General features: G+C 38.8%; 1 protein-coding gene across 2 annotated transcripts in view; it reads right to left on the bottom strand.

Annotated features, from left to right (window-relative positions):
- The window catches only part of UBA6 (ubiquitin like modifier activating enzyme 6), a 92,750-nt gene that overhangs the window by 52,514 nt on the left and 23,598 nt on the right, over positions 1 to 16,638 (bottom strand). For both annotated transcript variants that reach the window (XM_081932883.1, XM_081932884.1), the window contains exons 6-9: positions 12,159 to 12,270; positions 9,329 to 9,409; positions 7,141 to 7,263; positions 1,128 to 1,251 (exon numbers count right to left, since the gene is read on the bottom strand). In XM_081932883.1, the coding sequence (XP_081789009.1) occupies positions 1,128 to 1,251; positions 7,141 to 7,263; positions 9,329 to 9,409; positions 12,159 to 12,270 (440 nt within the window). The remainder of the gene's footprint in view (positions 1 to 1,127; positions 1,252 to 7,140; positions 7,264 to 9,328; positions 9,410 to 12,158; positions 12,271 to 16,638) is intronic.

Raw genomic sequence — 16,638 nt, 5'->3', positions numbered from 1 at the left:
GGCTCCATGTCATGCAAGCCACATCAATATGGAAACATTTTCAGACAGCGCTGGCTCAACACTCTTAAAATGGAGATGAGCACTGTCTCCTGTAGTTGGCAGTGCTCGATAGATGCTATCATCTCAAAAAACTTTGGCCTTTCTTTTCCTCACATATGAGTTCTCCTTAAGATCTTCAGTATTGCCTACGATTGCTTCATCTGCAATCTTCGATTTGGTTTTCTTTGTTGGAATTGTTTGTGATTTTAAGAATAATTTTATCTAAGAACTTCCTACTATTTTGATTTTCTTTCCCATTAGTTTGACCTGCTAGGAAAAAAATCTGTGATTTTTAAAAATCCACTTTAAGTTGAAGAATTTGAAGTGGTACATCATAATTCTGCTCCAGTGATCAGTTTGAAAAATGAATTGTTCTTAAAGGTGTGCATTTCAGAGGAAATATTATTTTTCCTTCTGAAGAAATGTTATTTTTCCTTCTGAAATATTATTTTTCCTTCCTTTTTCCTTCTCCACACTCCTCCACTGAAATTGTTCTAAGGTCATTCTTTTCTTAGACACCTAGGGTAGGGATAGTTTACAGTGTCTGAGGACATGACATACTTATTGAAGGCAGCACTGTCAAAAGTATCTCAGGATTTCATATTCTCCAAGGTAAATACTTGAAATGTTCCAACTGATGCTAAAAAGTGTGTCCTGGTAAATTATTTTTTGTGTTATGTCTAATGTTCGGTGTGGCATGACATAAATCTAATACATTAAAATAAAATAAGACATTGAAACAATGCTTACAAGTGGACTGTGTAAATTTCGTTGTGCTGTCTATCCAAAACCATACAGTAGCTATTTTTGCAGGTATTATTAATCTTTATTAATAAATTATACAATGGATACAAAATGCATAAAATATATTCAGAAATCTTTAGGAATGTAGAATAACCAAGCATCTAGAATCCTTTTTTAAGAATTAACTTATTAACCATTTTTCCTATGATAATAGTGTATTGTCCCCCTACTTCAAAATTCCCTCAGAACAGACATTTTGAATCTAAATCTTTCTTGTTATAAATTTAATTTATAAAGATATGATTTTACTATTGCTGCACAGTTTGAAAAAAAAATTGGCTTACCACTTATTTGATGAGTAGATCCATTTAAAGATGTCATTCCATTAATTTCCCGGAAAGTTACAAATTGTCCAGTTTCAAGTTTATGAGGATTATTATCAAGGCAGGTGACAATACCACAAATCGCCTGAAATTGGAATACACCAAATATCAAAGAAAAGAAAGATTGCAGTAAAAATTCAAACACAATTCTCATTCTTGACTTGATTCCTGATAAATACACGGGTATGCATTTTTCTTGGTAAGATTGGTAAATTTTTTAGAAGTTTGTCAATACTTTCAACTAGAATATTTTTTAACCTCCAGATGTTAGGCTGGGAGAGATAACTAACTACATTCCACATCTAAGGTAAAAATATTACCTGCTCCTAATCTTATTTTAATTTTATTTAATAATTCCAAGATATGACCGGAGGATTAACACAAACGTTAATATGAAAATTACTGTATTTCAACAATGATCATAATTAAAACTCCACATGCATATTCAGACTTACAAAACTGCAGTAGAAGGTATGCACATATTGAGTAATGCATCCCTCCCCCAATGGAGATTCCGCTGTATGACAATGACAATGCTGATTGAAAATTTTTCCAAAATAAGTAAATAAAGAAATTTTTCCATTTTATAAATTTAATCATAAGAGTAAATGGGTATTGATTAAAATATTTGGTTGGCTTGGTAATTTCAACATTTTTTTTGGATAAATATAGTAAGTAAGGTATATGAAAAAAATATATAAGTCATTACATTGTAAATAGAAAAATTAAAATCAGTTCATCTAGAATGATATTTAGCCTTAAGGACTTCAAATGTATGAATTACAGGTAGTCTTTACTGACTGCAATTGGAACTGGCAACTCTGTCACTAAGCAACTCAATAATTAAGCACAATTTCACATGGCTGTTCCATCTTACAATACAGGTTATAACCATAATGGAGCCTGTCCATTAGAGTAGAAAGTCAGGAGCATATTAAGTGATCTATTTTAAGTGAATGAGCCCCCATCCCAGCTCTCCCCAATGCATTTGTTAAACAAATGTACATTAAGTATGCATGGGGTAAATTGAATGGGGAAGATGATGGTGGGCCTAGTGCAGTAACAAGAGCACTGGATTTTGGCCACCCCAAGCCTCCCCCAAGTTATCCCATGCACTGCTTCCCAACTCTTGGGGCCCCAATCACTTGGTCCTCTTCCACACTCAGCTCTGTACCCACTCTGTCACCAAATGATCCTTTAACTTTTGAAGATCTTCAGAGCTCAAGAATTCAGGGTAGGAGGGTAAGCTCCATCACTGGGCCAGATGGCAGAAAAGAAGCCATCTTTTTCTGAGACACTGACACAGCCCTCTGTTTCAGCAAAATTCTTCCCTTGTTACATTTCCCCTTCTTCCGGTACACACATGGGCACACATAGCCAACACTCCCTCTTCCAGCAAACTCATGTGACCATACACTCTCTTTCACACTCACTTTCTTCCTTCTTTCTGCAAATGCACACATGCACATGGGCACATCCTTCCTCTTCCAGAAAACTCACAGAGCCACACACTCCCTCTTTCATTCTCCCTCTTTGTTCCTGCAATCACACACACACATGCAGCCACACACTCCCTCTTCCAGCAAATTCGTGGCCACACAATCTCTCTTCCCAACACTCCCTCTTTCCTCCTACAAATACATGCACAAGGCACACACTCCCTCTTAAAGAAAAATTGTGCAGCCAAACCCTCCCTTTTTCTCCCAGTGAATGTACACAGCTAGCAAACGTTTCCCTGTTGCTGGAAGAAAGGAGGAGTGTGTGGCTGTTGAGTTTGTTGGAAGAGAGTGTGTGTGGCCATATGTGTATATGTGTTTCCAGGAATAAAGGAGGAGCGTGTGAAGAGGTAGTATGGAAAAGATTGCTGGAAGAGGGAGTGTGTTACTGTGTGCATGCATGCATGCGTTTGCAGGAAAAAAGAGTGTGGAAGAGGGATTTTATGGAAGAAGAATGTGTCATTTTCCTAGTTTGCTGAAAGAGGATGTTTGCAGGATGAAAAAGTGTAGAAGAAGTGTGTGGAAGAGGGAGTGCATAGCTGTGCGAGTTTGTTGGAAGAGGGAATATGTGGCCACGTATATGCATGTGTTTGCAGCACGGGTGGGTTGCTGCCGGTGTTGCTGCCAGTTCGTTTCATGTTGCTTTATGTGTGCTGCTGGTTCACTATGTGCACACTGCGTGCACATGCGGTTGCCTGTAAATTTCATGCACAGAACATGAAAAAATGGCTAAAAAACAATCCGGTAATGGCAGAGGTGACCAGGGAACCAGTTCGGGGGCGTGGCCAGTCTGCCATCCCTACCAATTCGGCGACCCAGTCCCAGTTTTTACTACTGGTTCGCCCAAACTGATGCCAACCGGCAGCAACCCACCTCTGGTTTGCAGATAGAAAGAGGGAGAGGGGAGCAAGAGAAGGTTTTGAGAAAAGAGAGTTGTGTTAGAAAAATATTTAAACAAAACTCTTCACTTTATAAATCAATTATGTTCCAAAGATGTTATACAAATTTGCAAGTGATTGGAAGAAAGATGAGTATATCAGAGATGTAATTATGTTTACAAAGTTACCAAATCAGTGAGGCAATTTTCACAAGTAGCTGACCATGCAAAGGACTTAACCACAATCTTTGAATACAAATCTGACACCAATCTTTATTGTGATGATGGCTTAAATATAAATCTCCCAGCTGCAATTTCAAGCAAATATACAACTTTCAGGAAGACAGGTTTTGAACTTTTTCTTTATGGATATTAACATGGTTGTTTATAATTACTTGTTAAACATTCCAGAGATAAAAAAAGGTTGTATTCTATGAGGATGAGCTGGAAGGAGTGACTTAAATTTAATCAGCTAATTGGAATTAGGAAGAATTTTTACCAGTCTGATGTATTGTATATAACTGAAAGAAAATTTTAATATAGCTATATGTTTCTAAAGTAGGTTTGAAAGTGTGTTTTTTCCTTCATTTATACTTTGTTGAGTAAAGCTTGTAAAGAATTATTGAAAGTAAATTTGAAAGTATCTAAAGAAGTTTAAAAAGATATATTAGAATTAATTTATTTTAGAAATATTTTTTAAAAAAGTTTAGAGTTTTAAAATGGATGAAAAAAAGGTTTTTTCCCATAAAGAATCAAAGTATAGTGAATGTTGATAATATAAATGATAGTCTGTTAAAATTAGTAAGTGCAAGCAGAAATACATATTATTTTCCACAACAAAAAAGTAGACATGGTTGAATTGATTACTTTAGTCAGAGGAAAGAACATACAAAATTTTGTTTTCATTTGGAAATCACTTCTAGATTTTATGCTTGTGATGGAAAAATGAAACTGGTTTGGTTTTGCTGATTAGATATGTTCACTGTTACAAAAATGGCTCGTATATCAGTGTGTAAAAATAAAAAGTTGAGGCAATAATGTTATCCATTACTGTGCTAAAGAGTCAGAAGTCACATCTTGTTTTCCCCTTTTTCTCCTTCTGCCCCACATTTTGACCTATTTCTTTCCCTTTTTTCCCCATTATTTTTATTTTCCTTTAATATTAGAAACAAATAACAGAACATTTTATATTCTGATAAATTATTAATATTTTGATCCATTAAAAATCAGAGGTTTTAAGCATAATGTCACATGATTGTGACTTGTGATTTTCTGCAGCTTCCCTCACTGACTTTGCTTGTCAAAAGTAGTGTGAAGGTTTTTGTTAATTATGAAGAGTTAAACTCACAATTGTACTTATAACTGCTGTAAAGAAAATCAGAAGCTACTTCTTTGCATTTTTCCTACTTTTCTGTTATGTATTTTTTTTCTTTCCTGCATTTTTCTTTTTCTTCTTTCTTTTTCTTTCTTTCTTTCTTTCTTTCTTTCTTTCTTTCTTTCTTTCTTTCTTTCTTTCTTTTCTTTCTTTTTTTTCTTTTATTTTATGTTAGTTTGCATTATTTATTTCCTTGTTTAAAGTATTTAATAAAATTATGTCTTAAAAAAGGAAGCTGGCTGTGAACATTGGAAATGGCAATCATATGACCATAGGATTCTGTGACATTTAAAAATGTGTGCCAGTTGCCAAGCACCCAAATCATTACGTGACTATAGAGACATTGCAAAGGCTGTAATTTTGAAGACCAGCTAAGGGTCATTTTTTTCAGCACCAATGGGACTTCAATATCACTGAATAAATGGTAAGTAAGCAAAGGCTACCTGCATTATAATTTCATTTATTTTTATTCCAAGGACATATTTTGTGAAAATGACTTTGATCATCCTCTAGAACAGGGGTATAAAACACAGGGCCCACGGTCCGGATCCAGCCTGTGATGTGGTCAGATCCGGCCTACAGGGCTGTCTTGGAAAATGTAAGGAGCCAGGCTGGCCCGCATTGCTTCGCCCCAGTCTATCCAATGTGAAGAGGAAACATCAGCTTTGGCCCAGTCTACCCAAAGCAAAGAGGAAACATTGAGCCAGCATTGCTTCAGCCCGGTCTACCCAATGCAAAGAGGAAGTATGCCAGCAGTTTGGAGAGTGGTGTCAAGATGGCCATGCCCACCCAATTGGCCATGACCAGTGAGTGGCATCAAGCTGGCCACACCCACCCAATTAACCACAGTCAATTGGCCACACCTGCCCGGCCCCCTCGAAGTCAACCACAGCCTTGATGCGGCCCTCAATGAAATCGAGTTTGACACTCCTGCTGTAGAATATAAAATAATATATTTCCTATGCAAATGAAAAAAAATTAATTCAAATTAATTAACTAAATTATCCACTATCTGTATCACTGCACTTGAGAAATTAACCTTTAATATAATTGAGGCATAATGAATGTCCAAGCTGAATGTTTGTCAAGTAAGAACCATTTTACAATATTCAAGGACATCTAACTATAATGAATAGTTAATGTCTGAAATTATTTTAAAATTCTTAACACAAAAACTTATTTTTGCAACTATATAGCACAGCGATGGCGAACCATTTTTGGCTTGCGTGCAATAAGTGGGGGGAGCACAGGGGGGTAGTGTGCGGGCGTGCTGCACCCATAATGCAATGCGCGACCCTCTCAGTGCACATGCGCACACTACAGGCGCGACCCCACATTTTTTGCATGCTTTTTCAAAACGAACCTCCGAGTGACTTCCGGTTTGCTTGAAGGGTTGTTTTGAGCGTTCCAAAGGCTTGAGGGATCTTCAGGACGCTTCCCTGAAGTCTCCGGAGCAGTCAAAACAACCCTCCGAGCAAACCGGAAATCGATTCCCGAACTTCCGATTTGCCCGTAGGGCCGTTTTTTTTGCACTCCGGAGGCTCTTTTCGCCCTCCCCAGGCTCCTATAAAGGTTCTGGAGCCTGGGGAGGGCGAAAAATGGCTTTAAAAAGGGTGAACTCAGCTGGCCAGTGCGCACATGCGCGTTGGCCAGCTGACTGGGCAGAGCCTCACGTGCCCTGACAAATGGCTCCGTGTGCCACCTGTGGCACGCGTGCCATAGGTTCGTCATCACTGATATAGCATGAAAAAAACTAAATAATATAAAATGGTACAGAAAAAACTACCATTAGGTGCTAAACATTTCAAAAAATAAAAATCAACCAAACCTTTTCAAAAGCATATGGTATAATCTTTAGCAAGCAATACTTCTGAACTACTTTATCAAACCCATGGCCTTATCATAGCTTTGCCCATCTAATTATGGCTAAAGATCTCTTGAGCAGGAACTAAGGCACTTTTGAGTACTAGATGCTATTGTACTGCATTGAATTTATCTTTATCTTTCCCACATCTAATCTTCAGATGAACGATACCACTACTAAAAGCACATTTCCCATAAAAGACAATTTTGATGTACTACATATAACTGCAAAGCATACAACATTATCATCTGTATAATACTGCCTTATACTTTTTTCTACATGTGAATTTAAAATTTTAAGGATTTAAGTTAAACCACTTAACATACACAAAATAAATATATCAGTATTTAAGACATTCTCACCTGAGATATATTTGAAATGAAGATTTCTTTTGGTTCTTCTCCTGTGGTATCTAGGACTTCAAATTCATCACCAAAGTCACAAAACAGACGTGCCCATATTCCATACACATCCGCACTTATAAACTGTAGGAACAACCCAAAATAATGACAATTAAATTTCACAAGCTTGCATCAAATATTTTATTTTGCTACTGCTGATGAAAAAAGAAAAGTTAATATGTTAACATTTAATACAGATTTATAATTTGCCTATATTGAGTTTTTCAGAATTTGAACAAAATAATAGATACTCACCCAATCTCTTTAGATCTCTGGCCAAGTTGTAGTTTCGGAACTACCCTTACAAAGCTTTTAGTCACATTTGTACTATAACCCTTAGAGGTGGGTTGCTCCCAGATCGAGCGAAACAGTATCAGCGGCGGGAGGCTCTCCCCACCCACCCGGATGCTTCTGAGCATGCGCAGAAGCATTGTGTACATGCACAGGCAAACTGGTAGTAAAAAAAAATGGAAACCCACCACTGATAACGCTGGTAAGAGTTTTTGCTTCTTTTAGCTTGCTTGGATAGGAATGTGTGAATTTAAAAGGGCTTGAACCAAAAAAAAAAAAATTAGTAAAAGCTGTTAATTCTACTAACTTTTAAAAAGTCAAGCTTATAGAGTATGTGATCACATTACAAAAGTCCAAATATTTTTTTAAACATGTTAATTAACTACAGATAGCTGCTTTTTTTCACAAGGGACTGCAGATGACAACTTTAGCTTCAATTCACTTAATAATCACGACTAGATGTTTAGATACAGAAGAAGGAAAACAAATCCTTCTTGAGTAATCAAATAAAAATGACTATCAAAAGCAATCAAAATTTTATGTTAAGGATAATAGCATTCAAATATGAAATATATAAAATTTAAAATTGATTTTAAACATTAAAATTATTTTAAAAATTGAACTTTTTTTTTCAAGAGAAAAGTAGCAGAAGTAGACATATCTAGCCACTCTGAAGTCTCATCTGTGAAATTGAAGAAATCCTAGAACAAACGAAAGTCTGTATACAAACTAAACAGAGCAAGGGAGAAACAGCTACAGAAAAAAAAATGAACCGCTAGAAGAAGAGCGATGGAATCATGTCACTTAAGAGGACAAAAAACCCAAAAAAGACTGTCCCTGTCACTGGAGCTGAATAATCAATTTCATATCCTCCCCATAGAAGAAAATATGCAGACATTTAGAGAACAGTCTTTATTAAGTGTTACAGTGACAGTAAGGAAAGTAACTCAGACTATCACAAAGAAGAGTAATCCACTGAGCTTCTCAAAGAATAACTGTGTGTGATGGTGATTGCTGATTCTCTTCTCAGAGGAACAGAATCAGCAATTTGCAGGCTATGTATGAAAATATGTTGTCTACAAAGTGCAAAGATGTGACAGAGAGGTTTACCCAAATAATAAATCCCACTGATCATTAACTCTTTCCCCGCTTTCATGTTGGAAGAAATGATACAACCAAAAAAGAGTCTGAAAAAATATACAAACAACTAGGCAGGAAAACAAATTAATTAGGAGCACAGGTAGTGTTCTCATCTGTACTTCTAATAGAAGGCCAAAGGAATGGAAGATTTTTAGAGATACTGCTGGCTCAAGAGATAGTGCCACTGAGAGAAATTTGGATTTTTGGACTATAGTTTACATTACCTACAGAAAAAAATTCTGGCAAGAAATTAGTTGTACCTCACAAGAACCAAGAAGAATGTATTTGAAAAATATCTGGCTTAGCTGATCCAAAAGGTTTTAAGTTAAATCTGAAGGGGGAAGGAAGCCAGTTTTTAGGATCAAACCCAAAACATTAACCCCAAAACAACAATCAGACATTGGGAATGGAGTGGTGAAAAGGAAGGGAAACTCTGGTATAAAACAGGAGACACAAAAAGCAAATAGAGGGTCATCCAAAAAGGGCTCAGATCCATATACACTAATGTTCAAAGTATGAGAAACAAACAAGGAGAATTTGAGAAGTACATGAAGGCATATATGATATTGTTGCTATTACTGAAACTTGGTGGGCTGTAACGGTGGGATGGAACTCACAAGTAAAATATACTACTAGAAGAACATAATTTATTCCCAAAAAAACCACAACCCCAAACTCAAAAACAGGAGAAGGAGTTGAATTGTACACAAAGAATTACCTTAATAGGTGGATGCTGTGTATGGCAAAAAGCATTAATCTTCTTCTGCAATGACATCTTCATCTCAGTTAATATGACACACTTTAAAAAAATAGTCCAAAGATAAATCTTAGATTAAGACAAGCTCGATTATAACCTGTAATCCAGTTTCTTTTATCTACACCAAATAAAGATTTCTAACTTTCAATTACTATAATATGAATAAATGTTTATGGTGTAAAAATCTAACTCCTCAGCTAGATATGTCTAAATACATTAATATACTTTTCACTTCTGCAAGGAACTATTCTCTCTTTATTTTAATAATTCATCATATAATTATTGAGCTTGTGTCACTGTTTTTACCTGATTCTATGCTGTAATAGTGTTCTTACCAATTAAAATGCCTAATGAATTTTAAAAAAAATTGTAACAGAGAGCTAGAGGCTGGGGATCCTTTGACTGAAACTGGTTCTACTCAACTCATGTCAAGAGACTAAACAGCTTTTTCAATTATTCTGAGTTATTTCCATAGTATTTGTTACATTAACATCAGTCTAAATTTTGTGCTATATATTACACAAACATAACCATTAAGATTGACTAAGGAAGGTCCTAACACCATTTTAAAAAGAAAAAGGCAATGCATAGGGTAAGACATACATAACTTAATATAAGCCTATAGAATATCTAAGATTCAGCAGTAAAGCATATAAGACAGTCCTAAACTAAAGACCAGCAGGCTCCAGCTAAGGATAATCAGGAAACTTGGTGATGTAATTATGTGCATACTATCTTAATTCTTATCTAAATGATGCACAAAATAATTCACTCCGATATAAATGAAAATTTCTAAACAAAGCAGAATCCAGAAGGATTTACAGCACTGAAATAATATTTCAAGACGACAATTGAAACATTGGAACATCAAAATGCAAATTCTATCCTTTAATGCTTATGTTATTTGATTCAAGTCTGTGTGTGCAATTTCTGCATCTGGACATAACGGCATAAGTTTCATCATATGTTATCCTTCCTGAGGGAAACTTATGGCAGAATCAAGCCCATAAATCTACATAAACATACACATGCATATACCAACACATACCTGTAATCATTTACATTAAATCAGGCATTTAAAAAAGATCCTTCTGAAGAAATAGTATCTGCCAAATTTAATCAGAATTTGAATACTCAGAAATAATGGTTTTTTCTCTTCTTTTTATTACTTTCAAAAGAAACCCAACTTCTCAAATGTTTGAAAAACTGAGAAAAGGTTACCGTGTTTTTGGGAGTATAAGACGCACCGGAGTATAAGATGCACCAAGGTTTTGAAGAGGCAATTTTTTTTAAAGTAGATAGGTAGAGAGAGAGAGAAATACAGTAGGTAGGTAGGGGGAGAGAGAGAGTAAGGTAGATAGAGGGGGGAGGGAGAGAGAGAGAGAGAAAGGAATACAGTAGGTAGGTAGGGAGAGAGAGAGTAGGTAGGTAAGTAGGTAGATGAAGAGAGAGAGAGAGAAATACAGTAGGTAGGGAGAGAGAGAGTAGGTAGGTAGATAAAGGGGCGAGGGAGGGAGGGAGGGAGGGAGGGAGGGAGGGAGAGAGAGAGAGAGAGAGAGAAATACAATAGGGAGGGAGGGAGAGAGTAGGTAGGTAGGTAGAGGGATAGAGAGAGAGAGAGAAATACAGTAGGGAGGGTGGGAGAGTGTAGGTAGGTAGATAGAGGGATAGAGAGAGAGAAATACAGTAGGTAGGTAGGGAGAAAGTAGGTAGGTAGGTAGAGGGAGGGAGGGAGAGAGAGAGAGAGAGAAAGAAAGAGAGAGTGAGTAGGTAAGTAGGGAGAGAGAGTAGTTAGGTAGGTAAATAAGTAGATAGAGGGATAGAGAGAGAGAGAAATACAATAGGTAGGTAGGGAGAGAGAGAGTAGGTAGGTAGGGAGATAGAGGGATAGAGAGAGAGAAATACAGTAGGTAGGGAGGGAGAGAGAGAGAAGGTAGGGAAGGAGGTAGAGGGATAGAGAGAGAGAGAAATACAGTAGGTAGGTAGGTAGGTAGGTAGGTAGGTAGGTAGGTAGGTAGGTAGGTAGGTTGATGTTCCCAGGTGTATTTATCCATGTGCTGGAGATGAAATCGCTAATAACCTGCAGCACCTAAGACTTGTTTCTGCTGGCACAGCACTTGATCAATCTATTTCTCATCAATCACTCTAACTAAAGAGGGGGGAAAAGGTTTTTACACTCTGCAAACCTCCCAAAAATGGGCCCATTTTTTTAAAAAATAAAAGGCATGAATAGTCTTGGATGGGGCTTGCAGAGTGCTCTTGGGGGAGTTGGGGGGGGTGGCAAAAACAAAGAAAAAACTGCCCGTTTTTAATTATAAGGGCCTGTTTTTTGTCAAATATATTGCATGCATAGCCTTATGGAGGCTTATAGAGTGCTGCTGGGGTTTGGGGGGGAGCAAAAAAGGCCTATTTTTTGCTCATTTCTGCCCTCCCCAGGCTCCAGAAGCTCTCTGAAAGCCTCCATAAGGATGTGCACGGCCATTTTGGTGAAGGGGTGGGGCTTCGGGAGGCAAAAAAATGCTGTATTCGATGTATACGACGCACCCAGATTTTTAGCCTCTTTTTTGAGGAACGAAAGTTCATCTTATACTCTGAAAAATACGGTAGGTTCTCACTATCTAAGTTGGCTTTTCCTTAAAAGCCGCAAAAGGAATTGCCACAATTTTAAATGCCTTCAGAAATTTTTCACTGCCATTTTCAAGATGTACAAAGCAGGAGTTTGGGACAGGAGCGACTATTATAGGCATCAAAGCTAATTAAATGGAAGATATTTCAAAAAGGTACCACATACCTGATATTGTTTCAGAAAAGAAATATCAGTCATTTCATTTAATGGATCAGTTGATGACATCACTTGGACATATGGATTCAGCTCTGCAATGTGATGCTGTGCTGCTTCAGCTCTGAAGTGCATATAATAATTATATTATTAATAGGTGTAACGTGTAGGTTCTGCCCTACCTTCCAATGTATTTGCCTGATCACAATGACAGTCAATTTTTCAAGGTCAGTTCTATAGACATATTTGCAACAAATAATTATATCTCCTGCTCTCATATATAATCCTTTAATATTTCAATTATTATAGGAGAGACATGATCTGCAATTGCAATGGCATCTTTTTTGTGGTATGACAAGAATAAAATACATAGATATTTCCAAAGACATTATGTAAGAAGCATACTATTTTTAGTATGGGAAAAAGTAAAAAAAAAAACTATATGAAAATTTCTACGATGGAAGCACTGATACATCCAAATGTTGTTAACTTGGAAAAAATGTAACATATGAAGAAGAGGAACTTAAAACTACACAGGAATTGCAGAATCAAAGGGTAGATTTAACATGGTGGCCATACTTGCAAATACAATCAAGATATGTGAAAGACACAAAGATATATGCCTTTTATAAAGAGCCAATAGCACTTGACCAGATACTTTTATGGACGGATGAAAAATTAATAAAGAAAATATATAGCTATTTGTTAAATATCAAAATGGAAGACAAACAGGTGAAAGAAAGTTTGGGCAAAAACCTTTGGATATACTATAGAGCTAGATAAATGGCAAAAACTCTTGGGACAGAAATTATAAATTGACAATGGCAACCACTTATTAAAAAAAAACCTGTATAAAATGTTTGTACATGGCACTTGCCACCAGCAAGACTAGCAAAGATGTTTAAAAATATGTCCGCCAAATGTTGGAAATGTAATCAGACACCGTGTTCTTATTATCACATGTGGTCGACATGTTTAAAGGCAAAACAATTTTGGATGAAAATACATACATAGTTAGAGAAAATGAGAAAGCAACACATACACTTAAAACCAGAAATATTTTTCTAAGGTATATTACCAGAAAATTATAATAAAGGGATTACATATTTAATAATGTATGTGCTGACAGCAGTGAGAATTATATTTGCTCAATATTGGAAAAAATAGGATACACCTGCAGATAAAAGTATAATTAGAAAAATATTAGACTGTGCAGAAATGGATAGACTGACATTAATAATAAAAGATAAGGAAGAAACAGAATATTTTTTTAATGGATTTGTTTTATCAATGGTTAGATAGAGGCAGAAATTAGAGGATGAAAGATTATTGATATGTATAAGTAAATGATGCAAGAATTTCATTATATATAAGTAAGTAGTATTATGATTACTGTGGTTGTTGTTAATACTTTGTATAAGCAAATTGTACAATACACTGTTTATTAAGCACTTATGTGTTTTAAAGAAAAAATGTATAAATAAAATTCAAAAAAACCCAACAGGGACAAAAACCCAATTAGTACTCATCCACATTACAAAAACCTTCATAACTGAAGCAATTGGGTTATTTAGAATACTACATTACCTGAATAAAGGTAAGAGTAAATTTCAAAAATACATAATTCGATTAAATTACACCCGAACAAATATTGTCTGGACTTTCAATTTGTTTACTTTTTTTATTGACCTAATTTTGATTTAGCAAGGTGAAATTATACTTATCTTTCAAAGAATCAGTTACACTGTGTATTTTAATGATCAGGAAGAGGGACAGTGTTTTGGATCTGGCTGTACCCTTTAATTTCCTGTACCCATCAACAAGACTTTACACAATCCCTTTCCTGGACTCAAACAGTACATGTCCTGTGACTTATCTGTTTTTCAATTAACACCTGGAAAAGAAGTTTTCTTCCTGTTTTCCAGAACAGTGCACCACTTCTTTGCCAAGCACAAGCTGTTAAGTACCATATTTTTCAGAGTATAAAACACACCTTTTTCCCTCAAAAAAGAGGCTGAAAATCTGAGTGCGTCTTATACACTGAATGAAGCATTTTTTGCCTCCTGAAACCCCGCCTCCTTCACCAAAATGGCCATGAATAGCTTATAGGAAGCTTTCAGAGAACTCCTGGGGGCTAGGGAGGGCAAAAATGAGCAAAAAATGTTTTTTGCTCAATTGTATCCCCCCCCCCCAGCTCCCAGGAGCACTCTCTAAGCTTCCTAAAGGCTATCCATGCCCTTTTTAAAACAATAAACCAGTTTTGAATCAGGATACAGCACATCTTGAAACTTCCTCTCAAAATAGCTGTTGTATGGTAAGAGCTTGTTTTTTCTCTTACCAACAATCTGCTGATTTTACTGCCAAAGCTCTTTCTTTGGCAGCGCTGCTCCCTGGTTTTGAAAGAACGTTGGTCTTACCTGTCTTTTCTGTAGAGGGAGGGGTCACGCGAGGGTTATAACACAGCCTGATTGGTCCATTAGACTGAGAGAAAACTTCTTAACCTCCTGTCTCTCCTATTCGTTCCCAGTTTCCTTAATGTCGCCAGTCTGCATCTGAAAGTCAAAAACAAGAGGGACAAGCCCCGGGGCCGCCCGGTCTTCCCCCACCCAGTCCCTATCTCAACTAACTAGGGAAGGATGTGACCCCTCCCTCTACTCTACAGAAAAGACACGTTCAGGTAAGACCAACGTTCTTTTTCCAGTAGAGGGAGGGGTCACGCGAGGGACGTACCTAAGCTACGTCCCAGGAAGGGAAGACTGGGTCCCCGGGGGAGGATCGGCTACCACCCGCTGAAGGACCCTCTGGCCAAAGGACGCCTCAGCCGAGGCGTAAACATCTAGCCTGTAATGGCGAATGAAGGAAGTCGGTGAGGCCCAAGTGGCCGCCCAACAGATTTCCTCAAACGGAGCCCTGGTAGCCCAGGCCGCTGTAGCTGCGGCGCTCCGAGTGGAATGGGCCATAATGCCCGCAGGGGGAACCCGACCAGCAGCATTGTAGGCTGCAGCGATAGCCTACCTTATCCACCTGCCAATGGTGGCAGAGGAAACCTTGGTCCCTAGGGACCCCGGTCGGAAAGACACAAAAAATGCCTCTGTCCTACGTGACCCTTCCATTCGTTTAAGATATATGCGGAGAGCGCGCCTGACGTCCAACCTATGCCAGAGTCGTTCCCGCTTGTGCGACGGGCTAGGGCAAAAATTAGGTAACACAATTTCCTGATCTTTATGAAAGGGAGTATTCACCTTCGGTAGGAAGGTGGGGTCAAGACGAAGGATAACCCTGTCCTGACGAAAAACGCAGAGCTCGTCCCTGGTCGACAGGGCGCCCAACTCCAATATACGTCTGGCCGAAGTTACGGCAATCAGAAAGGCCACCTTGAGAGCAAGCAGACGTAGGTGGACTGTACGGAGAGGTTCAAAAGGTGCGCCCGTGAGAGCCCGGAGAACCAAAGGGAGGTCCCAGGTCGGGAATCTATGTACTGGGGGAGGCCTAATATTCGCTGCCCCCTTGAGAAAACGCTTTATGAGAGCAGAAAGGGACAGAGTGTGGGATCCCTCTCCACCTAACACCATGGCCGGGGCTGCCACCTGTCTTCATAAGGTATTATGAGACAGGCCGTCCTCCAACCCCTTCTGCAGGAACTCTAAGACATTAGGAATTGTGGCCCTGGAGGGGTTCAGACCTAGAGTAACGCACCACTTGGCAAAAACCGCCCAGGTAGCATTGTAGATCCTGGTGGTGGAAGGCCGCCTGGATGCCTCAATAGTCGCTATCAACCCAGAGGAGAGCTTTGCCTTCCTCAAAAGCTTCTGTTCAAGAGCCAGACGGTCAATTGGAGCCACTGGGGCTCCGGATGGACAAGGACCCCCTGGCGTAAGGTCACCTCCCCCAGGGGAATCTGCCACGGATCTGACACCGACAACTGGACCAGGTCCGTGAACCAAGGTCTCCTGGGCCAATGCGGGGCGAGCATGATGACGAGAGCCCCCTCCGCTACTATCTTTCTGATGGTCCCCGGGATGAGAGGAAGGAGAGGAAAGGCATAAAGTAGGCCCGGAGGCCATCTGCTCCTGAGGGCATCTGTGCCCTCCGCTGTGGGCGTATGGAACCGGGAGAAGAAGCGAGGCAGCTGCGAATTGCTGGGTGTGGGAAACAAGTCCACTAGAGGGTTGCCAAACTTCCGACAGACCTTCTGGAACAGTTTGGGCACCAGTTGCCACTCACTGTTGTCCAGAGTCGCCCGGCTCAGCCAATCCACTTGGTGGTTGGACACTCCCGATATATGTTCCGCCACCAGGGAAGCCAAGTGTCTCTCCGCCCACAATCCGAGAGTCTGCGCCTCCCGCCAAAGGGCACGGGAGTGGGTTCCCCCCTGCTGGTTCACGTGCGCCTTCGTGGCGACATTGTCCGTCAGGAGGAGGACGAGCTGGCCCAGCAGGTGTCGGCTGAAGTGCCGTAGGGCCAGCCTCGCAGCCTTGAGTTCCAGCCAGTT

Source organism: Natrix helvetica (assembly GCF_964273705.1).
Source record: "Natrix helvetica genome assembly, chromosome: Z".
Lineage (NCBI taxonomy): Eukaryota > Metazoa > Chordata > Lepidosauria > Squamata > Natricidae > Natrix > Natrix helvetica.
The sequence above is the reverse complement of the archived record's forward strand: the minus strand, read 5'-3'. Positions and strand labels throughout refer to the sequence as shown.